Genomic DNA, 25,508 nt, shown 5'->3' on the forward strand with positions numbered 1-25,508 from the left:
CTGAGTTAGTATTCAGCTCATATTCTGGACTTCTAGGTCTTCCTGAGTTATTATATAGTTTTCCAGACTTTGCCAAATCCAGATATGTTATTAGGAACAAATATTAGGATTTTTTTTTTCTGTTTTGTTTTGGGGACTTCTGTAGCTAATTATTTCCTTTCTTCTATTTCTCTTTTTGTCCCACACTGGCCATTTGAGCTGTTCCCTATTGCTAGCTGCCAGCAGCTTTTGTTTTACTGCCACTTCACTGTTTCACAGAGACACAGGAGGGATGCAATGCCCAGGCTGCTGTTTCTCCTCGTTTAGAATGTGTGCTGCCTGAAGCTGAGCAGGTTAACATAGCAGCCAGGTCCTGACATTTTGTAAGCCTTTAGATGTTTTGTGCTTGCATTAGAGCAAAATAAGTTCCAGATTTAACTTTGTATTTTCTTTATTTATTTCCTGAAAGCTACGTTTCAAGCTCTTCTGGTTTTGCAGAGTAAAATCTGAAAATGCTACTTAAGTCTCCAAGATCAGAAGGCGAATAAGATGATCCCTCTGGTTGTTCCCTAAAGCTTAGGTCACTGCACTGGGACTCATGATTCTGAGTACTTGAGATAGACAAACCCAACACTCTCAGTCCTGCTTTTCTCAGCTGTTTTGCACCAGATAGGACAAACTAGAGAGCTCAGTGCCATGAATCACTAAGCTTTTCCTAGCAGAGGAAGTTTTGCAGCCAGTAAACAGCAAACCTGAAAAGAGGAGTGGAACAGTAATTGGCATGGTCAGGTTTTCAAAGGGGAATTCATGGCATACCAATACCTTGCCAAACTCCATGGCTGTGAGCAGAAATTGCACTGCTTGTGGTAAGTGCACTTCACTGATTTCACCCTTTCTGCCTTCAAATTCTACTCAGAAAATACTTCGCTTTTTCTTAGGACAGAGTGCAATCACTAATTCCCCTTTTGTTTAAAGAAAGCCAGGCTTTTGTTTGGCATAGAAATGGCACATAAATGAAAAACAAACCCCAAAACCAACCAATATTATAAAGCTTTGAATTTAATTTCTTTTTACAAGCTTATTTGCAAAGGCTTCTTTGTAAACATCATATTAAAGGGGAAAACTCTTCTGATTTTGGCTAATTTGTGGACACCACTTCTGGGGGTTCAGACCATGCTAGTACAAAGGTTGGCAAGCTATTCAGAGTCTGAGCATCCAAACCTAAGCAAAACATTAGAATTAAAACTGCAGACAGAGGCCTCGATATCCAAACCTGCATGTTTAAAACTATGTATTAATTCATGATGTACAAATTCTTGGTTAGACATGTAACTGTGGAGTCTAATATTGTGCTGGACAGAGCTGATTCATTTCAGCCAAATTTGTCTGAAAGCTCCTGTTAGAGGTTCTAACTCCTCCCAAGGTGCAGGCCTTTCAAGTTTACAAAACTTTACCTAAAGACAAAAACTCATATTTATGTAACTGCACACCTGAATCTCATGGCTGCTACCAATAGCTCTAGAAAACAAGAATTGAGGCTGACTGGGGCTGTGTGGTTTTATTAGCTCTAAACAAATTATTTTGGACAGGGAATTGAAAAAAGTATAATGAAAACTGGGAGTTTCATTGCATGCTGTTCCCTACCCTTGCTTAATTCGTGTCAATTAATGAGTATCTTATTAGCAAGCTAGTTCAAGGGTCTTTACATCAAATAATTCAAAACACCTTTCAATTTCCTTCAGTTAGGTTTTCATCATTTTAGCTGAAGGGGTGAGACAGCACCCCATATTTTATAATATTCCTACAATAATATTGTTATGGTGGTGAAAGGTAGCAACTTCTTAATAGTGCAAGGGCCTAACTCAATTTCTGGGACTTAGCTCCTTGAAGATATTGTATATTTTAACCTATGAGGAGGGATACAGTCTTCCTTGTTAACTTATTTGATATATATGGTCTATACATACCTTTCAGGGTAGCTGTAAATTGGGACAATTATATTCCTTAGCATTTATCGTGTATTACTATTATTATGCATTACTATGATTTACTGTGTATTACTCAGTATTTAGTATTTATGTAGGTATTGATCTGCTTTTGCCTAGACTTTCTGTTGCTATCTAACCCACTTTAGTTCACATCAATGCCATGTAGAGATGTGATTATTTCCATGGAATGAGCTAACATAAGGAAAAGAAAACTTTTTTAGGCCGGTGTATTTCACAGAAAGAACAGACTGTAAAGAAGGTCATCTCTTAAAGGTGAATAAAACAAATGCCTTAGAGATTGTAAAGAATCTGCTCACTCTTCATCTTTTTGTCACAAGCATTACCAGGTATAGCAATTTAAAACAAATTTAAGAGCCATCATGTCTTCTACCTCCCATTTTCTCTTTGAGGAAGCTATGTCAGGCCAATGCCAAGATTATTTTACAAAAAATGTTTTTGTAAAATACTTTAAATTTTCCTTGGCTGAATATCACTTCTTTTGATGAGGGAGTACCTCCTGTCCAAGCTGACTTGTAGGCACCTTTCTCATTGCAGAGGAAAAAAAAATTATTTGTCTCCTTTTGGTAATTTGTTGCTTGCCAAAACTTTTACCAGGCATCTTTGTCATTCCATCTTGTGCATCCAGCTCTGCAGCACAGACCTGAATTCAGGCTCAATTGTTCTGGTTTTGCTTTAAAAAGATCAAAGCTGCCTGCCATACCTAATTGGTAGTAAATGCTTGATGGGCAGCTGGATGCAGAACAGAATCTGGAAAGATGGAAAAAATGAAAAGCATTGGAGTACTGATAAGAAGGTTAGAGAAAAGATAGATTAGCTTCAGACTTTTATTTTTTTCTTTAAACAAAAGACAAGACAGGCAAGAGTCTATGAAAACAGAGATGAGGAAATGCTTGGAGAATAACAAATATGAGGAAAAACTTCTTAAAGATTACTTAAGTTATTAAAAACAATATTAACTTACATATATTTAAAACAAATGAGAGCTAGAGAGACAAGAGCCAGGACAGGAGGCACATGAATTTGGATGTCTAAAATAATTTATTTGATTAAGAATTGTTTTTAAAACTCTGGGAAATTGGAAAATGTTATCACACAAAGATAAAACTCACAGATTTCCCGGTTTGAACACTTTGGTTTACTGTGCCTCAGAGATGAGCAGATGGATAACTAAAACACATGTGACAAAAGCTCAGAGAGGCTTTGTATTCTGCTTCCAGGAGAACTCAATGAGATTGCTAAGTCAGGAGAATAATTGCTTGGTCACTTTTTTTCACCAACAGCTTTGCTAGACACCTTTCCAGCAGCCAGCTTGTTCTTCCCCCATGCCAGTGAAGTTGTAGTTTTCATGCTTCGTTGTCCTAAAAATAGACCCCTCATTAGTTTCTGAGATTTATTGAGCTAGAATATAGTCTTGTGCTCACAGCTAGGAAGATTCCCTCTAGCATCTTGAGAACCAAGAAAGAAATATTAACTTAGAGTGATACACTGATAAGTTATTGAAATGCCTTTGTATTTTGTATTTGTCATTTATGTCTCTGTCCCTGTCACAGAAGCTGCTGTTGAAATCTTTCAACATCAACACTCTGCCATTTAAAACTTACCCTGCCAGCATGCCATCTGTTTTGATCAGGGAACCACTTTCTACGTGAGCTGACTCCTACACACATTGCACTTTGCAAGAGAAAAATATATTTGCTGAAAAGTAAAAAATTCTAAACCTCCCTTTTGTAAAGCAATGCTTCTTGACTCAGTTAAAAAAAAATTTAAAATCTTGAAATTAGGTGAATGCACTTTCTTCTCTCTTTCCCATTGTTATAGATTTCCTAGACAACAGAAAAAAAAATCATAGTAAATTGAGTCAAGTTCTTTTTGTAATTGCATTCTGTACCAACAAATCTGGTAGCACATGTTGATATATTTCCAGTTAGGGCACGTATACTGGCCTTAGATTTTATTTCTATAGATACTTAACTTCGTAAGTTAAAAAAAAAAAAAAAAAAAAGGTGTTTTTACTATGTATGGGTCCTTCAAAGAGCAATGGAAATACATTTCTTAACATTTGATCTTTGTGAAGGCATCTGTAGCCAATGTAATTTACTGATGGTTATATGTTATTTTTAATAACACATACCATTAGAGTATGTACATCTGGATGAGAGGCATCTGATTTTTAACTCTTATTCTCCCTTGGTAGGCTTTTTGTTAACAGAACACCAATGTAATGTCTCTCACAGTCTTACCAGTGCTCAGTGCTTCATGGGTGGAGGAAGAAAAGAGGGAGATGAGATGGAAGGGAGGTCCATCCACCCACACCCTGTGCTGAGGCAATCCCATTGCTGGCTCTCGCCCACAATTCCAAAGCCTGAACCTGAGGCTCAATGTCCTAAAGTGATGTGGTGGGTCCTGTTGCTTATTTGATGGTTTTTCTTCCAGGTCATTTTGTAGTGCTGAATGCAGGTTCTGGGAACAGTTTTGTGACAGGGTTCCTGACCACAGTTATCTCTTGGCAACCACAGCATCATGGGAAGAGAAGTGCTGAACAAATGGTGGTGGCAGTGATAGCTGCTGCTTTGTGTGTAGCCTGACTGCTACCCTCTGTGCCTATCTCAAACTGCCTTACAAAAAGGAGAGCAATCACCAGGGGCTAAAATACTTAATAGTAAAGACAAAAGAATCCTTTTAAACACCAGAAGGCTGTGAAGAGCATTCAAAGGAACTGCATTATTCCCTTATCCCATCTTTCAAGATCACATTAGAAACCACATGAGGACTTTCAGATTTGGTTTCTTGCCTCTTCTGGAACTGCATAATTTAATCCTTTCCATGAAGTTATCAGATTTCATCTTCATACTGCTTAGATTCCTTGTCAAGACTTATACTCTTCTGTTTCTAGTTCTAAGCCTAAATCTTTTTTCCTGGCCAGTTTACAATCAACTCTTCCGGTGCTGACACCATGCTCTAGCATGAATATTTTTTCCTGTCTGTAATTTACCCTATAAAGTAATAATAAAGGGCAAATACCATCATTTCACCAACCTGAAATAAAGCACATTCTTTTGATCTCTCCTTTTTGAAGTCACTATTCTTCCATTAATCTCAGTAACAGATACTAAGGCTAATGGCAAGCTGCTTCTTCCTTACAAGCTCAGCAGCAGTTCCACTCATTACCTGCTTCAGGGAGTAACAAATCAGTGAAGGAAATCCAGCTTTGGTTGGTTTAGAACTGTGAAGTGCTGTGAAGGTTATCAGGTGCTCCAAAATGAAAAGAAGAAAATAACCAAACGCAGTAGAATCCCATATAGTTCCTCTTCCTCCTGTCCTGCAGATTCCCCTGGGAAGCTGCAGAGTATTACCCTGCAATCGATTATTTTCTATAATTTATCTTATTACTTCACTGAAACCCCTAATAGAGCAGTGATGACACAGATGAAACTCTCCATCCACAGAAATATAAACACTTTTTAGCCTGTGAAGAGTGGCTCAATGTTAGGAAAATTGTAAGGCAAGCTGTTAGTGAATTATTGTCAAGGTCAGAGAATGCACATTTATTTTTCTGGTAGTTGTACCATTATCAGGCTCTTATGATATATCCACTTGTACTGAAAATGTAGCTAACTTACCTTGGTGAATCTGATTTATTAGCATTGCAACTGACAAGGTTGCCCATTTGTTAGTGCTTATTTTATATTTGAATAGCTTTCAGCACATAAATTTGAGGAATTGCTTGAATACTTCAGCAGTTCCATATTTCATGGAGAAAGCTAAACCAGAAGAGTGCTGCTGTTGATATTTCTATTTTGATACTGTCCACCTTTTTTGTAGGTTAAAGTGGTGAATGCATTTGTACTTAGGTGTGCCTCATGAGCAGAATCTAGTGCTTAAATATGAAAACTCTAATTTGATTAGCTTTATCTTGAATAAACTGTGACAATCTTTCAATAGTTTGTTACATTTGGAACCTATCATAGATGTGTTAAAAAAAAAAAAAGACAAAAGAAGATGATGTGGCATTAAAAAGAAATGAACAAATTACGTGAGTTCCTCAGATTAAGTTTAAAGTTACAGAATGGATAGAGATGGAATATATGAGTAAGTATAAGGTGCAGGATGGAAGGAGAAGCTCTCAAATGAGCCCAAAAATGAGGCCTTTGTTTCTTATTGACTCGAGTGGTGTTACATCAGGCAGAGGAGCATGGCTTAATTACAGCCAATATTAACTTCTCCTTTTCCCAGAGGGATGTACTTTTAAGTAAACACAACTGTATAGAGCCAAATAAGGAAAACACAAAACTAATTACTTATCCCTAACCTCTTGTAAAATTTCTTTAACACGTCTGTATCCTTTCAGGTCACCTTCTTTCCTGTGAGGAACGAATACTTAATTTATCTCACTTTATTCCTCTGCACCACTGTGGGCCATCACTTAGGTACTTCCAATTTTATAGATCTCAGCTTGTCCTGATTTTCTAGGGATTGAGAGGGAAGCCAGTCAGAAGCATGACTTCTGTAAGCTCAGTCTGATGGGAAGAAAGGGCAGGTTTCTTCAGGGCCCCAGCTCACCATGTTGACACTCAGGACTTCTTAGCTTCCAGACTGTCTTCTCAGCCAGTTCTTGCCCCACAGTGACTGCATTTTTAATAATAGTGGAGGAGAGAGACAGGAAGACTCATTTTATGTCCTCCACTTTCATGGATGTATTTTTCCCATCACAGAAGGTGAAGGTATTCATTTACTGTCTGCCACAGCAGTGAGACACCTCTAAGAATGGTTGTCCAGCCATGCAATGGCTTGGCTGTCATCAGGATGAGGAACCTCTGGTTAAAGCTAGTCATGGAAACTCTGAGTTAATGTTGTCTCAGTTATTCCAAGAAACTGCCAGTTTATAACACTGTTTACTGCTGAAGTAATTTTCGGATGAGTAACACCACCATTCATAACTGGACTTCTCATTCCTTCCAGCCATTCAATACTAATAATTGGGAAAATGCCATTTTTGCAGAGGGAAGGAACCAGAAGTCATCTTCTGCTGAATTTTAGTATGATGATCCAAGCAAATGTTATTTGCAGGCTTTATTGTGAATACCCAAATATCTAAATCAAATGTCTGCAATGCTAAGCTGAGTTGAGCATGAGAAGTCTGCTTTTTCTCAGCAACTAAGCACTCCAAGAATATTTAAGCTCATTGCTCTTTTGTCTTAATCCACTGAGGCAAACTTAGGTGCTGGGTTTTCATACTTTTAGGCCTCTGTTATATTAATTTACATTAATCAAAAAGAGGCCTGTCTGCCGTAGAGCTTTCACCTGCTCTAAGAGAGATATTCCAGAGGGACAAGGGAATAGCCAACATCTGTAGAGAAACTCAGTTGTGTAGGAAATGACTCCCAAAAGGTCAGAAAGCAAAGCAGGGATTCTCAAGTGAAATTCTGGGCATTACACACATGGTGTAGCACCTCTCTGTCTTGCTGGGAAAAGAGCATCGGTTCCTGAGCCTGTTAGTAGTACTATAAGGAGTGGTTGTTGAATTGGTCTATGTACCAAACTTCATGAAAATTAGAACTAAGGTATTTTAATTACAAAATATCCACCGTGTAATTAACACCACTTAATACAAAATGTATTCACTATATTTTATGTGTAATTGAAATTCTGTAAAATTAAACTGTAATGATATAAATAATTTTTCAGGATGAAAAGTAGGTTAAGATAAGCAAATTTCATGCTTTAAACATTGAGATAAATATTCCCAAGTGTATTAAAATGTTGTGGTTTAGACTGTTAATCTTTTTATTGAATAATAAATATGAGCTTCCCTTTTATACAATTAATGCAACACATTTTTTCAGTAGAGAAATGAAATGTAGAATCATACATAAAAAGTAGCTATGAGTATTTCATTACCAAACTTAATTCTGTCATTTCCATGGTCTTATGGAAAATGTTATTCACCTCTTGGGGAAAACTTTTGGCTGTGAAATGTAGTTTTGCTTGGCACATATTTTAATTGCTTGAATCTCTGGTTAGTCCTTTCTGGGGGTGCTACTATACACAGAACAATAGTTATCTCTTAGGAATATTTTATATTTTCAAAGACTCATTACTAACATTAAGACATCCTTAATCACCATTTCTGAAAGGATACAGGGAAGTTAACCTGTGTTTTTCAAATGTTTTGGTTTTCACTTAGTTATGAAACATCCAGTCTAATGTTGTTTTGAGAAATCTGTATGCAAGACTGATAATTTCTAAAGTGTTTCAGGGCACCAGTTTTGTTTCTAGGATGTTAATACATTTTCATGCCACCATTTCTATGGTGTGGATTAAGGACAAAATTTGAAATATTATTCTCTGAACGACTAGCGTAGCTTTTAAAATACCTGACATCCAGTTACATAGCCAGAGATAGACATGGTTGGGTTTTTTTTTTTGCTGTCACTTTGTACAAAGAAAATCTGTTAGAATCAGTGAGAAAACACAAGGAACATTATTTCCCTGTTTTACCATTCACTGAAGCTGAGAAAAACTGTTAGCAAAGATCATGCAGTTGTACTTCTCCTGGATTTGGCTTTTGTCAGTAAAGCCCTAAGGACTAGTTATACAGAGATTTTGTGGTTTTTTTTAAATTAAAATACTTTTGTTTATTAATACTATGGGAACTGATATCTGTCATCCTTAGGCAGTATAGAAAATCAGAAGCTTAGAATTATTAATACAACATATATTCATCAGAGTAGAATAGAGCTACACTGCAGCTTAAATAATCTAGGATGGGTTCTTCTAGCAGAGTGGCTACAGTGACAGAGTAGAGTGTGGAGTAAAAAAAAAATATACCCTGGAGACCTGTAAATATTTAAGGTAGTGGCCTTTCCTGAGCTTTGCTGTTATGGCTATCCAGTATCCAGCAAGTTCAGGTACATCAATGCCAGCAGTGGCTGTGCCTGGTACATGAGTATTCCAAGAGAATCTGATGTGTGTGTTCTCTAGAGAGAAGATGTTACAAGATCAGGCCCTAATTATTTTATAATTGTGCAAGGCTTTAATTATAAGACCTTAATGACTGGCTTCAATTAAAACACTTCAGGGATGTTGACTTAAATAAAATGCTGTTGCTAAATTATTTTCTTTCCCAGCAGCCTGAGGACTTTCATTTCTCTCTCTCTCTCTCTCTCTCAGGAATGTGCTGTGCCTAACAAACAGAGGAATGAGCCATGGAACTGAGGGATTCTGAGTGCAGGTTCCTTGGTTGTCCTTCTAACAGATCAAGTAGCAGGCACTGGGCACCTGAATTTTTAAGACATGCACAATATGTTTCACTGTTCATCCTAACAGAGCCCAAATATTCCATGTTTTTACTTCTATATAAATACAGCAAAAAGAGTTGAAATGGCCTTTGTAATCAGTTGCTTCCAAACTGAGGAGAGAGAATACTAGTGAAATTTTGGTCAAGATCCAATTATCCAAGGGTAATTGGTATCAGATCTCAATAAATCTGCATGCAAAGCATGGGGAATCTTCCTTTGTATAGATGTCATCAGAAATGAAATAAAAGATCTCAATGTTGCTGTTAAAAAAAAAAAAAAAAAAGTCCTGTACTTGTGTGACTGTTGCCTCTTCACATCTGAAGTGTGCACTGAGTGTACTGGAGCTGACAGGAAAAAAGTGTAAATGAAATGTAAACCACTGCAAAACCTTTGCAGTGTTGGTTAGGGATAGCTTATAAGCCATTGTAGATCCTCTGTTCTGCCCATACTGTTTTGGGGCTAAATTCCAATGTAAAATGCAAAACAGCTTGAAAAATCTGCTCTTGATAAACTGAGATCTTTGTCAGTAGGTCTGCAAGTTGAGATGATGAAAAGTAAGATGGTATTAATATGTTCCAAGTGTTTCTGCTCTGGAATCTCTAAAGCTATGTAGTTGTGATGGTAAGATTTAATGATAGGAAACAATATTTAGGTAGCTTTAAGCAGGCCACAACTCAGAATTTCTGCCCATTCATCCTGAATCCAAACTGAAATGCTTAATAGAAATAGTTGTGAAAATTACATTCAGGGGATACTGAAAAGGTTTTCTGGGAATGTTTTATTTCAGTAAGACTCCAACCCATTGTACATTTCAAGAAAATATTTTAAATTTATGTATTTATCATGCTGCATATCATAGTCTGGGGGAGAAAATGGCAATTTGAAAAAAAGAACAGTGTGGTTTTGAGGCTGTAAAATGCTGTGCTTATAAAAGGTGTATTTCCTTTTCTCCCTGGGAAAGAGTCAAATGACAACTGCTAGTCCAGGTGGCAGCCTTCCTTTGGCCACTTTAAGTCTTTATGCTTTTCATTATAAAGATCTAACCTGGCTGTGGGCTGCCTGTCCTCCTGCTTCTCTTCTGTTCCAGTTAAGTAATACTTAAGATACAAATGACAAATAGAAGACTTAGGTAATATTCTGCTTGTCTAACAGAGAATCACATATTTAAACATATATTTTAATCTCATTAAATTTATATCAATAGAATTAAACTTTTTTTGGTGTAATGACCAGTGTTATTGAATAGTGTGAATAGAGTATTTCAAGAACTGTGCTGTGCTTTGTTTTGCTAACACAAAGAATAAAGCAAAACAATTTTCAAATCTAATAGGAAATCAGAATGTATATCGAGTAGAAATGGAACAATCAATCATCATGATAATACCTAAAATTTTGATATCATTTGGATATAGATCCCAAACTTTAATCATAGCTGTGACTTATTATATCACTGTCTAGACAGAATCTAGATTTTTAATTAGTATCTGAAATGCTGTCTGTCTTAGTTCCTGTTTCAAGTCCTTTCTTCCTGCCAAAAGAAGACTTTATTATGCTAATCTCAACTGAACACCCTTTACAAGTGAAAGTTTAGTAAGTCTTGTGTGTATCTCTTTGGGTGTAGAATGCCCTTTGGATGCCTTTCAGCTATGTTTTCCTTATATATTTGTTAAGCTTTGGAAGTTAGCAGCTTTCCAAATAAGATGGCAATGATTCATGAGCAAATCATTCTGTATGTCATCTCTAAACATGTGGAAGAAAAAATTATTAAGAGTGATCAACATGGACTTTCCAAGGGTAAACCATGCTTGAACAATTGTACGATCTATCTACGATGATAGAGCTGACTGGTTACCTGAGGAGGGAGCAGCAGATGTAATCTACCTTGGCTACAGCAAGGCTTTTGACATTTCTTCTGTAACATCCTCAGTAAAAAACTCAAAGTGTGGGTTAGATGAGTAGACATTAGGTGGATTGAGGGCTGGTTGAGTGGCAGAGCTCAGAGAGCCGTGATCGATAGCGCAAGGTCAGGTGAGAGGCAGTGGTGTTCCCCAGGGGTCAGTACTGGGTCTGGTCTTGTTTCCTATATTCATCTGTAACCAAGATGAGGGGACAAAGTGTATCCTTAGCAACTTCACTGATGATACAAAAGGGAGAAGTGGCTGACACACCAAAAGGCTGAGCTGCCATCCAGCACTACTTGGAGCAGCTGGAGAGTCGGGCAGAGAGGAACCTAATGAGGCTCAACAAGGGCAAACGTGTTACACCTGGGGTGGAACAGCCCCATGGATCAGTATGGGTCAGGGGCTGACTTGTTGAAATGCAGCCCTGAAGAGAAGGGTCTTGGAATCCTGGTAGACAATAAATTAGCCATGAGGCAGCGTTGTGCCCAAGGAGACCAAGAATGCTGAGTTCACTTCTGGGCTTCTTACTTCAAGAGAAACAGGGAACTACTGGAGAGAGTTCAACAGGGGACAACAGAGATGACTGGGGGATGAGAGCACCTCTCTTCAGAGGAAAGGTTGAGAGAGCTGGGACTGTTCAGCTTGGAGGGGAGAAGACTGACAGGACACCTTATCAATGTCTATATCTGAAGGGTAGGTGTAAGGAGGATGGAGCCAGATTCTTCTCAGTGGTGCTTGTGATAGGACAAGGGACAATGGGCACAAGATGGTAGACATGAAGTTCCATCTGAACATGAGGAACAACTTTACTGTGAGGGTGACAAAGCACTGGGACAGGCTGCTCCTTCTCTGGAGACATTCAAAACCCACCTGGAAGCAATCCTATGTATGGTGCTCTAGGCAATCCTGCTTTAGCAAGGGTGTTGGACTAGATGATCTCTAGAGGTCCCTTCCATCTCCCATGCTTCTCTTTTTTGTGATTCTGTGATTGACTGAAGTTTATTTGATGCTAAAAGTGTGTGTCACCTTGTTGCAGTTTACTGACAATACTATAGATTGCAGGATCAGCTTTCCATCTGTGTCCCAGCTAGAGGGAGGTGAGTGGGACAAGATCATCTTTTGACTTAGTGGAAACATAGGAAGGAAATCAAGTGGACTTTTTTGCATTAGTCAGTTACTTTAATTTTCAGACTTGGAACACAACTGATACACTGTTCTGTCTTACAAAAAAAAAAAAAAAGCAAAACAACCCCAAACAGTGTAGGGTTTTTAGATGGAATCCTGAACACCATGTTTCTTGGAGGTAGGATCTTCTGCCACAGGTAAGAAGAAAAAAATCTCTGTTGTGTATTCCTGGCATAGTTGCAGTCAGTCTGCATGTGCTCAGTCAGACTCCTTGACTGTGTAGGCTTAGTGTAGGCTTTGCTCTACAAGGAGCTGATTCTCTTCTCTCACTTTATCTTAGTGCTCCATATTCCTTCATGCCATGCTGTGGCTGAAGCAGGCTACTAACAGCCTTGGAGATATGTGTCTTAGTTTTATAATTTTTATAAAATTGGAAACTTTCAAGTGCTTAGGAAACCACTAGACCAACTTGTTACTAAACATCAAGGCATGGAACTTTCTCTTATTTTTGTAAGTCGTTTGGTTAAAGCATGTCCTTCTATTCAGCTGTGAGCCTTTTAAAAAATCAGAAATAGTTTGCTTTTATTTCCTAATTATATGGTTTGGGTGTTTGGGTTTGGTTTTTTGTTTTTTTTTTTTTTTGTTTGTTTTTTTTTTTGCATGCTTTCCCCTTTCCTGTTATGTGGAGAAACTGCTGGTATTAAGCAATATTTCTTATATTCCACTTTGCTTGTTCAGTGAAAATGCAGCAAACTGTTTTCTTTAGCACAAGAGGAATAAAAGAGATGGCACTTTCTTTTCTCTGTTTCATCCTGATTTCCAAGCAGTACAGATAGTCAGATGGTAAGTCTTTCTCTTGCTGTTCCCCTGGCTTTCCTGGCTGTTTGGCTGCCTCTGTTCACAGACCTATAGACCATCAAATAATAACCAGAGCTCTGCCTTCAGTCTGCAGTAAAAGCCTCTTCAAACACAGTCTTAGCACTGGGCAGATTTCTGGAAGTGATGTGTTTTAAGGGAAAGTCTTACAGCATCAGTTATTATTATGCTTTTCAAAAGAGCTTAACTTCATTAAAAATGTACTCCAGAAAAAGGGCACTCTACGTGGTTTCAATGAAGCTTCACCTCAGCCCCCTTTGTAAGAATTGCATCTAAATATGCATCCTTTCATTATTGGAGAGACGAAAATTGGGGTTGCCTTTTTTTTTTTTTAATCAGGAAAATAACAATTGATGAAAAACCCAATAAGTGAGTAATTAATGATTAGAGTAGTATGATTGCAAAGATTCATTGTATTGTTATAAACTGTCTTTTTTTTTTTTTTCTTCCACATCTCGTGAAAAAGCCCATAAGGTGATCGCTGATGCAAAGTCTGTGTTTCTCCCAGCATCAGTCACTTATCAGGATAGTCACCTCTTTACAAGAGGAATTGATTCTTGGTCCTGGCATCACAACATGTCAAAAAACCCTATGTAAACTCAATTTTTGTTAGGGCCAAACCATTTATTTTCTGAGAGATCAAAACCTGGGGCATGAGAGTATGGAAGAAAGGTTCCAGATATGAAATGCTTTCATAAATGTTTACTTGAGTATATGGACGTGGCATCCAAACACCCAGTAAGATGAAGTAGCCACTGTATTTAAAAATATCTGCCTTTGGTTTAATTCTGATTTCTTAGCAAATTATCTTTTGAATTCTAGTTTTTCATGTTTTGCCCTAGTTGAAAGACAGAACTCTCCCTGGGTATGTTTGTGTGTGGGTGTATCTATCTGTGTGTATATGTGTCTCTGTGTTGTATATTTAACTTGAAAAATGCTAAGCCTGAATCCAAACCCCATTCCTGTAATATATTTTGGCTTTGTATCCAGTGTTATTTGGAATGTGATTTAATCTTGTTTACTGGGTCCAAAGCATGTGTTTAAAGTTAAGCATGTGCTTACATGCTTTCCTGAATAAGGTTCCTTTCCTGAATAAGGATGCTTTCCTAAATGAGAATTTGAAGTGAATCTACTCTATGTGAACAGTAAACATATTTTTCCATGTAATTGTTGTGTCATGCCAAAGTCTGAGCTTCTGTTAATGTATTCTTCTTTATAGTTAATGTAGAAAGAAATATTGGATCACATGGATAGAATTCCATTTTAACTACATAATTTTTTAATGTAGTCATAGCATATTATATTACTGTTAGGACAAACCTCTAATTCAGGGCTGCAAAGGAGCAGAGAAATATTCTTTAAGATGGAGTGGCATCTAATCCTGGGTCTATAAATTTGTTAACTTACATGAATATTACAGATGTTGTTCTGAGGACTTATTGTCTGCCTTTGGTTATTTTCTGGAGAAGCCTCTTTCATTTGTCACCTGTGCAGACATTTATAAAATATTAGGTCTAATATACAGCAAAGTCAGAAAAAGGACTTTTGTTTTTAACTTAATTTTTATTCTATATTTTCTTTAGTGGTAGTATATTGTAACATTACTACTTCAATAAGTGGCTGTTCGAGATCAAGTTGTTGTTTGCCTGTGGTGATGATGGTTGTAACTTTTTAAAAATAAGGCAAATATTTGTAGCATGAAAAAGAAAATATTTTTGACTGAAGCTCTGCAGCCAGTTTTAATTTACTAATGTTTTTGTGTTTGAGACCTAAAAAATTGGCAACATGCAAATGCAATTTGCGATGTTAAAGACATCTGCATCGGTTATCAGAATTTAGAAGGTATTTGAGCATACACACAGTTTCTGAGAACCTCAAATAAAAAAAAAAAAGTCTAATTTTTATGGTGAACACTTATTTTCCAGAAAAGGTATGTGAGACTATAAATTACTTACACCAATAGATTATTTGCCTTCATTTAAAAAAAAAAAAAAGTCTGTAATTTTTAATTCAAAAATCCTAGTGTATCCTTCAGTAGCAGCATATTAAAATCTACAATAAAATTCTGATACTCTTGAAACTGTTGAAAAGCACACTGACTGTCAGCCAGTCTCTGCAAAAATAGTAGTCCAGTGAATCTCAGTCTCTGTTTAGGTAAGAAATTCCAATTTGTTCTTATTTACAAAAGAAATTAAAATGACAGAGCAGTGATTGTGGTTTCGATCTCTGCTTTAGATTGGGGTTTAGGATTTGAAGTTCTTCTGAACTAATATTGTTTTTATTTACAGAATTTACATTGTTAGTTTTCAGCGTGGTTTCATTTCATTCTGACATGTATATGTGTTCCAGTGCTTCCAAATCAAATTAATGCAGAGAGTGCAAAATGCAACCCCTTATTTTTCAGCAGTTGTGGGAGTTATGGCATTGGAGGAACAGAAAAAGAGAACAAGTTTAAGGAGATCCTGTGGGGTTATTTTATGTCTTTATAGGCCAACCACCATTGTTCTCTCTGAAACTTTTGAGAACTACTGTAACAGATTCAGTAAAAATAGATACAAGGAAAAATAGTATTTTGAGTAATGTAAAATAATTAAATCTTAAGAACCTTAAAAAAGACCACTTTGTGATTATATTGTTTAGTAGCCCATGAAACTAGCTGAGCAGCTGGATCTTGACAAAAGTTGGATGTTGATACTTAAACATAGATGTTAACTATTGACTCAGCTTGAAAAACTGAGCTCTGTGTAACTGCTTTTGCAAATAATTTTTTGCAGTCATGTGCAAGGCGTCAATTCCATTAATTCCAGCCATTAATTCCATTACTATTTCTGCTGATTATTTCCCACTGCAATAACTTCTTGCTATTTTCTGTTTCTATTCTGCTCATTCCACTGGAGTGTGAGGTTATACCCAGAACATTCAGCACCTCTACAAGTCTATTATTTGTGGAGGTACTAGGGACAGCATTGGATGTTAATCAGAAAAGTGCAGATAGAGCTTGTTCTGGAGCCTACTGAATACGGAGAGAGATTTCAGTGGAGTTCTGTGTATTTTGGATGAGGCTGATGGTTTTGAAATTTCACCCTGAAAATTACTGGTCATATATTTTATTACATATGAACATCAAAATTTAAGGTAATTGAGATTTTTAAAATTAGGGCATAGTGTGACAATATAGATGAACTATATTAACTCTTATTTTTTATAGTTGTTTGCTATTACATGAATGTAATTTATTGTGCCTGCAGCAACCCGAGGACATGCTGGAAAATTAGATGATTCATTTCAAGTGTTTTATCCTAGTGAGCAAAATTTTAATCAGTCAGTTTTCTAATCCCAGCTCTGTTATTGGCACACTCTGTAAACTTGGCAAGGTCAGAGAAGGACTCTGTTGTAGACACAGTGTTGCATCTCAGCAAATCATTACTGCCTATGTTTTAATTTATTATCTGCTTTACAAGATTTTTTAAAGAAACAGAACTGTAGAAAGGTGGTCCTCTCTAGTTATGTTAATGTAGTTAAATGTAGTGTAATAACATAAACTATTACCAATATAAGATTTATCTTGAGCTATGCTTGCTGTTTCCTATGCAGATTTTTTACAGCTTCAGCTTAGGGCGTCATGTTCCTCCCTCCCCGCAAACAAAAGAAAAAAATCCCAAACCTCCTAAAGGCAGTGAGCAGGAACTGTATTATCAGTTTACTCTATCTCAAAACTTGCTGTTAGCTTTTATCAAGAGGATGCTACTTAGGGTGATGTGTATGTTAATTCAGACATATAAAGTAGTCTAGGATCTGAAAACTGAGTGTATGTCAAATGCATGTTAGTGATGCTATGGAAGATATTCTGATCACCTAATGATCATCCAGTAAGTATAATAAAAATGAAGTAAAATTTTTGAAGTATCCTATGTTTTAATTTTAATACAAGTAAAGAAACCTGATGCTTCTTGGCAGCATATAGGATTAGGCTCCAAAACTCGTAACCAACATCTGAAAATGTGACACAGACTCCTAAGGAATGTTAGTTTTACCCACAGATGATTCTGACTCAGAAGCTCTTCAGAATGATAGACTGACATATCCCAACATAATACCAAGAGTGGGATCGTGAAACATGTTACATGCTGCATTATTTGAAGTGGGTGTTCAATTCCTTTACAATGCAAATGTGGGTTTTTTTCTTTGGCCATCTGAAGGCAGAATGCATTTCATATTAACAGCCACATTAGTTAGAAAAAACCCAAACAAAACAAAACAACTCAAATCAGAGGATATTATTTATACATAATAAAACGAGAGTAAAAACCATAAAACAAAAAAGGTATAAAAAGATTGTCATTTTACAATGACTTGGAAATGTTTAGTAGGGCATTAAATTAGGTAAATGTGTAAGCATGCTTTTGCAGACTTTGAGAAAGGCACAAGGAAATTACTTCTAAGCAGGAAGGGAGATATATTGCATATATTGTAATAAATATACATTATATACTATATGTATTGATTCATGTATTATAACCACAAAATTCAGACTAGAGTTAAAAAAAATTAAGTCATAGATCTTGCAGGTCTTTTCAAATAGTTTGTATTAAAGCAATTCAATTGATCATTAAGTTGAAACACCCTCAGCTTTAGGCATTATCTCATGATATGTTGCTTTTATTATGGTCTAATTTTAAAAAGTTTGAAACAATCCTGCACTCAAGCTCCCCTTTTGCTTTTGTACAGCATCACATTTACTGCCATTGCAGTCTTTTTTGTTCAGTTTATCATCCTCCATTTAAACCAAGGTGGCAAACTGCTTGCTGTCTGTCCAATGCCTGCAGTACCACTTTCATCCTGATGAAATGATGAAACCTGGCAAACAGACAAGAGCAGTTAACAAAACTGTGGAATACATCACAAGTAAGATACCAATACTGACCCCTTATCATGCAAGTATTTACCCAAGCAGTAATTTTTGAAGGACAGATACTGATGACTACCTATAATTATGCTGGCCTAAGTGTTCCCATTTTCTCATTTTGCTGTTGCATTTACAGATTGTGATCATGCTATGATTTTGTGAGGTAATTTGAACAGTAAACTTGTGGGAAAAGGTATAAATTACAGTGAGTAATTTCTAAATAGCTACCTTTTTTGATACAATTTAGCTTCTCAGATCCTGTGCTGGACTTCAAGAGCTGCAAAACAAAACAAAAAACTCTTTGGTTACGTGAGCTGACTCACAGATGGGGAAAACTGCTGAGAATCCAGCAGCACGAGTATTAATGTTTTCTAATAGAAATAGCTTAATAGTAAAAGATAACAAAAATTCATAGCCACAAATTCATAGAGCATATTGACAGTAGGGTGGAATTACTGTCCCTATCTTATCTTCCAGTGTTCTTTCATGGTAGCCGTGGTGCTTTAGTTTAGAGAAAATTAAATACCAGGTTTTGCAGATGCTGAGACTATTGAGCTAGCTCTTGTTCTGCTTATCACCTGTTTTATAATGCTGTGATCTGTAGGAGAGTTTGCTGATGAATTTTGGTAGCAGAAATCTTCCTGCAGACGTATATGAGAATACAGGATGGAAGATTAAATCAATTTAGTGCAGTAAGGCTCTCTAGCACATCCCAACAGGTAAAACTGTGACTATTGCCTTTGGCTTTCCATGCAGATAATATACAAAATTAATCAGCATAAACATCCTAACCATTTCCTTCAGGCCTGAAGCCATGCTCTGTAGTGGGTCAGTCGAGGAGTCAGCCATTCTGAGGTTTTGAGCACAAAGTGACCTCGATGCAAACAAATGCCCTTCCATTCACCTGACCTGTTAGTTTTCCCTCTTCTCATCCACCTGGCAACATCAGACTGCCCAGGTTTTTATGGTCTTTGTGAGCAGCACTGCAGCGCCTTTACTCGGTTCCCAGCCCAGCCATGGAGGGCTCTGCTGGCCGGTTCCGCGAGGGTTTTCTTCGTGGTCAGGTTGGTCTCACCTGTCCTGTGCTGAGGGCAAGCTCATCCCTACTCAGCTGCAACTTCACAGCGTGGCCCGTCCCCAAGTGCGATGGCCAACAGGCCAGAGCCCCATGGGGCCTGAACCTCACCTCAATGGGAGCACTCAAACCAGTTGGGCAGCCCGCACGGGCCAGTGTGTGCGGGGCAGGGGCAGTGTGTGCGGGGCAGGGGCATGGGGCAGTGTGTGCGGGGCACAAGGGTTTGCACGGGGTGGGGCAGCTTGCATGAGGCTCAGCAGTTTGCAGGGGGTGGTTTGCACGGGAGGGGCGCGCGTCAGGGCGCTGAGGGAGCTGTGAAGTGGTGAGGGAGGCCAGAGCTGAGGTGTGGCAGTGAGGAGTCCCCAGGACAGCCAGAAAGCAGCATCTTGGTTAGCTGATGGTCAGTCAGTGAGGTGAGCAATGGCCACAACAGCAACAGGAAGAAGCCTGGAGGTGACATCCCCTTGGGCAGCAGCGGTGACCTCTGCTAAATAGTATGCGGATGCCCGGACAACGCTGCCACCACAAAGGCCACGCAGCTGTCCAGTCTCAAGCTGCAGGGAATGCTGCAGCCTGTTTCCAGAACTAGATGACTGCAGTAACAGCAGATGTGGAAGGTGCAGCCAAGCAGGTGACCTGTTCTGCACAGGGGCTGAGCTACGAGGTGAAGTTGAGAGGCTGAGGAGTATCAGAGACTCTGAGGAGGAGATAGGTATCCCTGAGGCAGGCATACCAGGAGGCACAAGGAAAAAAGAGTCCTCTGCCCTCCTGCCACCAGAATGGCAAAAACAAACAAGAAGGTGAGGGAAACAAGAAGCTGAACATGAGCCAGCAGTGTGCCCAGGTGGCCAAGAAGGCCAATGGCATCCTGGCCTGTATCAGGAACAGCATGGCCAGCAGGTCCAGGGAAGGGATTCTGACCCTGTACTCAGCACTGGTGAGGCCACAGCTTGAGTCCTGTGTCCAGTTCTGGGCCCCTCAGTTCAGGAAGGAGATTGAGGTGCTGGAGCAGGTCCAAAGGAGGGCAACCAGGCTGGTGAAAGGACTCGAGCACAGATCCTATGAGGAGAGGCTGAGGGAGCTGGGGCTGTTCAGCCTGGAGAAGAGGAGGCTCAGAGGAGACCTCATCACTCTCTACAACTCCCTGAAAGGAGGTTGTAGGCAGGTGGGGGTTGGTCTCTTTTCCCAGGCAGCTCTCAGAAAGACAAGAGGGCACGGTCTTAAGTTGTGGCGGGGAAGGTTTAGGTTGGACATTAGAAAGAATTTCTTTACTGAGAGGGTGATCAGACATTGGAATGGGCTGCCCAGGGAAGTGGTGGATTCTCTGTCCCTGGAGATATTTAAAAAGAGACTGGATGTGGCACTCAGTGCCATGGGCTGGTAACTGCAGTGGTAGTGGATCAAGGGTTGGACTTGATGATCTCTGAGGTCCCTTCCAACCCAGCCAATTCTATGATTCTATGATTCTATGAAGATGGAAGCAAGTTCCTGCTTGGTGTTGTAGGCATCCCCCTTCCCTTCCTACATCCCCCCTGGTGAGTAAATTTACACAACAGGTATAAGGCTCAGGAGATGGAGGGACAAGCTAATGGTAACACAGATGGTGGTCCATTAGGGATGGAGGAACAGCCCAATATGGATTGGCCTACTGGTATGACAACATCTTCTGTTGAGAAAAAAGAGTGGTTGTCCTTGGTGACTCCCTCCTCAGAGGAATGAAGGGCCCTATTTACCAACTGGACCTGACCTCGAGGATTGCTTCTTGTTAGGGTTGTGAAAACTTGCAATAAATTTAATTATGCCTAATTATATACAGGGTCCTGGAGATGTAGGTTACAAAAGAGAGGAAAAGGGTCCTTCCTAACAGGACAGACTTCTGTTAGGGTTTGCTGAGATGTAAGTAACAAGTGGGATTACACTGAGGAAGTGTACAGAGCAAGTGAGACTCCCCTGTGCAAGACAGGAGGGCTGACTGGCTGACCAGTATACAGTTGCACTCTTACATTATGTCCTTTTCTATTTCAGCAAGGGAGTTAGGTTTTTGTGGAAAAATACATCCAATCCCTCACCACCAGCCAGATGATAAAACATTGTTCCTGATTCTTGTACTAGGAGTTCACAGTGGGGAGATTTGCCTTTTACACAAAGGCAAAAGGGCATCTTCCTATCTTCAGGAACTGATTTCCCACTAAAGAGCAGAAGCAGAAAAGATTGGCTCCTGGACTTGTCTCTAATACACAGAAAACAGTGTTAGGGATATTAACCATGCACATATCTTTGGATGTTTTCTTTTTAATGACTTTAAAATAAACCATCAGAAATATAACGCCTGGTAATATTTTACTGTACTTTATCATGTTGCTATGTCTCATTTCAGTCATGAACATCTATTTGCCCATCTTCTTAATTAAACTTATAAAAATATAGCAGGTGTGTACATTGGAATGAATTAATGGACTTTTTTTTTTTTTTTTTTCTTAGTCTGTGCCTTTGCCTTTCTGCAAAATCTCCTTAACTTTAAAGAATTATTCAAAAGCTGGTATATTAAGTTCTGGGAACTGTAATGAATCACTGATCTATTTTAATAAATACTGTATTGTCATGTGTTTTCTATCTAATTTATCCAGTGATTTATCAATTTAGCTTTCAATATACATAATACTGCTAAGATTTAGTGGGTCATATGTTTGATTCAAAAGATGTATTAGGTCCTGACTGCAGTTCAACATAAGATGACTTTATATATCTCATGAAGATATATGTGATTTCCTAAAGCAATGTATCTGTTTTCAAAAAATCCTCCACAGAAAAGGGAAAAAAAAATATTGCAAGGAGTGAAGATTTCATTTTAGGAATCTGAATATAGAAATTACCCACATTGATATTAGAATTTCATAGCAGAGCAAGGTATTGTGCATGTCTTCACATTTCATATACTGAAAGCAACATTTTTATCATGATGACTTCACATGATGACTCAGCATGTATTGCTGAGCTCTGAACTCAGAGACACTTTGCTCTGTAGAAAAGAAAAATCAATTTAGCATAAGGTGATCTCATTAAACTCTATTTATTCAAGATTACAACAATTTAGAAGAAGATTGAGACTGAAAGTAATTGTTCTTTTATTAATCCAAGTAGCTTTTAAAAAGAAATCCACTGATTAGGAAGCACAGTGTGACTTCTAATTTGAATCTCCCAGGGCTTACTCTGGGAGGTTCTGAATTCAGTGATGTGTTCTGATGACATCATAAGCAACTGTGATTGTTCCTTGACATCACAAAAGAGTAACAGGCTAAAATGATCTGTTATCATATTTCAGTGTTAATTTGTCATAGAAATGTTAATATTTTTAGGTGTTCTGCATCTATGTGCTCTCCTGCCAGCTGGTGATGTAAAAGCTGAAGTTTTAGTCAACCTTTTGATTTTTTAGGGATGCAGGTTTTTGATTTAAGTTTGAAAAATTAGCAAGTGCTTTGAAGGTATAGTGCAATCCCCACGACATTGTAAAAGCTATTTTGGTAGTGAGCTCTATGCACCAAGGTTCTATTGCTGATCACATTCATGCCTCCTATTCTTTTGCATGTTAAGGTGGAATATTTCCTGCCAAATGCAAGCAGAGAGAAAGGACACCTGCTGGGAGGTCCAGACTTTCACATTCCACCTCTAACATCAGTGTCCCTGGAAATGTCTTTGCATTGAATCCCCCCACCCTTTTTGTTTTCCTTTCAGATTTCAAATCCATGATTTCAGTTTGAATCTTTCTTAAAGTATTGGTAAGAGTGACAGGTTGCAGTATACTGCACATTTAACAATTAAAATGTTCATAAAACAGACCTGAAGAAGTGCTGATTATGTTTTCAACTTGTCATTAAGAACATTAGCTCAGTGGAAGTTAATTTAATAGTTGCATCTGACATTTCAGTTGCACTCTGCCTCATTAAGGGCCCAAGTCTGGTCAGCTCTATCTCAGTCTGGAAGAACACAACCTTTTCAGAACACCTCTTACTGAAGTCAGGTGCTGTAGCTACTGTGATCTTCCTCAGGCATTTTGCTTTTCGTGTTGGCAGAGAAACTTATGATAAACTAAGCTCTTGCATTACACCATCTAAGTATCCACCTGATTGGTAGTGCAAAAAGTGAGATGTAGTACAAATGGAGAGAAGACTTTAATGGGAAAAGGGAGAATTACTTTAGAGGCATATTTTTTGTTTTTTTGGAGATGTCAGAGTGGAAAATGTGCTGCTGCCTTGCATGACTTGATTTATAGTTTCTACCATAAGACACCAGTGCTAGAAAAAATTATTTTTGGCATAGGAGGCCTTGTCACTGTTTTATTAAGGCTCTATCAAATATAACTATTGTCCATTTTAATGTTTTTATTCTAGTGGTGAGAGTCTGACCCACTGGACAGTGGGTCCAGTCCTCAGATAGAGCCCAGGATCTGCAAAGAGATTCTGTGGGAAGAAATCTAGTTATATTTTATGTAATTTTTTGGTTTTCAAATTTTGATGACATTTTACTTTGAGGGGTTTGATGGAAAGATCTTCAAAAGTGAAAATGTTTCTGAATAATTCTAAATTAAAAGTTCACAATGCTTAACACTGAAACAGATAAGCAGGAAAATAAGTATTTTTTAATCCTTTTTCTCTTACCCTTCCAGAACTAGCCAGAGATCTTTGTGCTGCTTCCGTGTTCCACTTTCAATGAAATGATCTCAGAAAAGGTAACCTTTTTTGTCTCAATCGTCTGGTTTTATTTTTTAATATTTTTGTGGTACAAGATGTGGAGAAACATGAGGACTTCAGCTAAATTTGCTTAGTTGGCCACTTGAGAGTGCACCTCAGAACAATGATGTCTTTAAATGGTGTTGGGCTACAGAAGAACTGAGCAAATAATGCAGGTTAGTTCAGAATGGGTTAATAGCTATTGTGACTTCATAGAAATCTTTTTGGTTTCTAGAGAATTGATAATTGAAGGAAATGTGTCATTCAGTGTTGTGTGGTAGGAGAGATTCTGCAGTATGTAGTAGAATAGTTACTGAAGGCACCTGGTTGACCAAAAAGAGCTAAACTGCCAGAGTCTCCTTTATGCATTGCTTGACAATTCCATTTTAGGATACTTATGTGTCCCTGCTGTGCTCAACAAGCCCTTTATAGCCAACAATTTCTGCTTATTTTAACAAAATGCTTAGTAAATCTCCTGCTTGGAGATTTTAGTGACAGTTAAATTACTGTCATTGTAGGGCACTATGCTACCCTAACTTCTGATACTATTCAGAGTGGTGAGAGTAATGGTCCTTTAAATATTTGTTTAACTGATCTGTAAATCATAAGTTAATATTTCTTAAAACTTTAATTTGTTAGAGTGTTTAGTTAAACAGAGGCACTGACTTTATAAGATAGAGCAAAACTGCAGTATCTCAATATTGGGGTTCTGAAAAGATTATTCTACACCTCTCAATACTGAAAGTCCCAGTATGATAAACTTCTGAGTGTGCATCTTCTTTCAGAAAAACTTAAATTTAGGTCTTTATATCTTCCTGAACTTCACACTTCTTTATGAAGCACTATTCTGCATAAACTTATGCATAGATCTAAACCATCTATACCCATTCAGATGGAAACAACTGAACACATCTGGGAGTAGTGATGATTTTCCTCATCCAGAAACCACCCTTAGGAAAACTTCAGAAGTTCTGTTTTGAAAAATTAGACTGCAGCTCCTTAGAGTTGCTACTGAAATCTCCAATGGCTTCACATTTGCTTCTAAGTACTTTTTCTTTGCCTTTTCCTCCCTTCATCAGCCATACCTATTGTATTTGTCCCATGCTTGACTTTTCCTAGTTGTGAGTCTTCATGCTAACACTATTCTGTCTCAGAAGTATCTGTGGTGTGGTATCCTGTTGTGATGTTGCTCTGCTTGTTATCCACTTATATTGTTGTATTTTCTCTTCCATAGGTGTATCTTTAGACAGACAAAAAAAAAAACCAACCCTCAAAATATGACATTTACATCCTGTGGTACTTGTTTTGTGCAGTTGCTTAAACTAAGGAAAGTTGGGAACTGATGATTGTAATCACTGTACCTTAGCACTTGGAAGCTAAGCAGAAAAGTGAAGAAGATTCATTCCACTGTTAGGTTTAAAGAAGTGAAATAGAGATTCCTGGATCCCCAGATACAGCCTAAATAAAAATTACATAGGGTTTTGAAGGCCTAGAGCTCCCCTAAATATAATAAATTATTTTTTTATCATAATTGGAGAGCAGAAAAAGAGTAGCACCCTATGGCATGCTTCTTCAACTGACAATTCAGTACTTCAGTCTGTGTTGTTACCTA

General features: G+C 38.0%; 1 protein-coding gene across 2 annotated transcripts in view; it reads left to right on the top strand.

Annotated features, from left to right (window-relative positions):
• Window positions 1–25,508, top strand: part of IQCM (IQ motif containing M) — a 143,854-nt gene that overhangs the window by 10,046 nt on the left and 108,300 nt on the right. For both annotated transcript variants that reach the window (XM_071753692.1, XM_071753693.1), the window contains exon 2: window positions 23,833–23,895. In XM_071753692.1, the coding sequence (XP_071609793.1) occupies window positions 23,881–23,895 (15 nt within the window). In that variant the 5' untranslated portion in view covers window positions 23,833–23,880. The remainder of the gene's footprint in view (window positions 1–23,832; window positions 23,896–25,508) is intronic.

The sequence above is a fragment of the Heliangelus exortis genome, chromosome 10 (genome assembly GCF_036169615.1).
Source record: "Heliangelus exortis chromosome 10, bHelExo1.hap1, whole genome shotgun sequence".
Lineage (NCBI taxonomy): Eukaryota > Metazoa > Chordata > Aves > Apodiformes > Trochilidae > Heliangelus > Heliangelus exortis.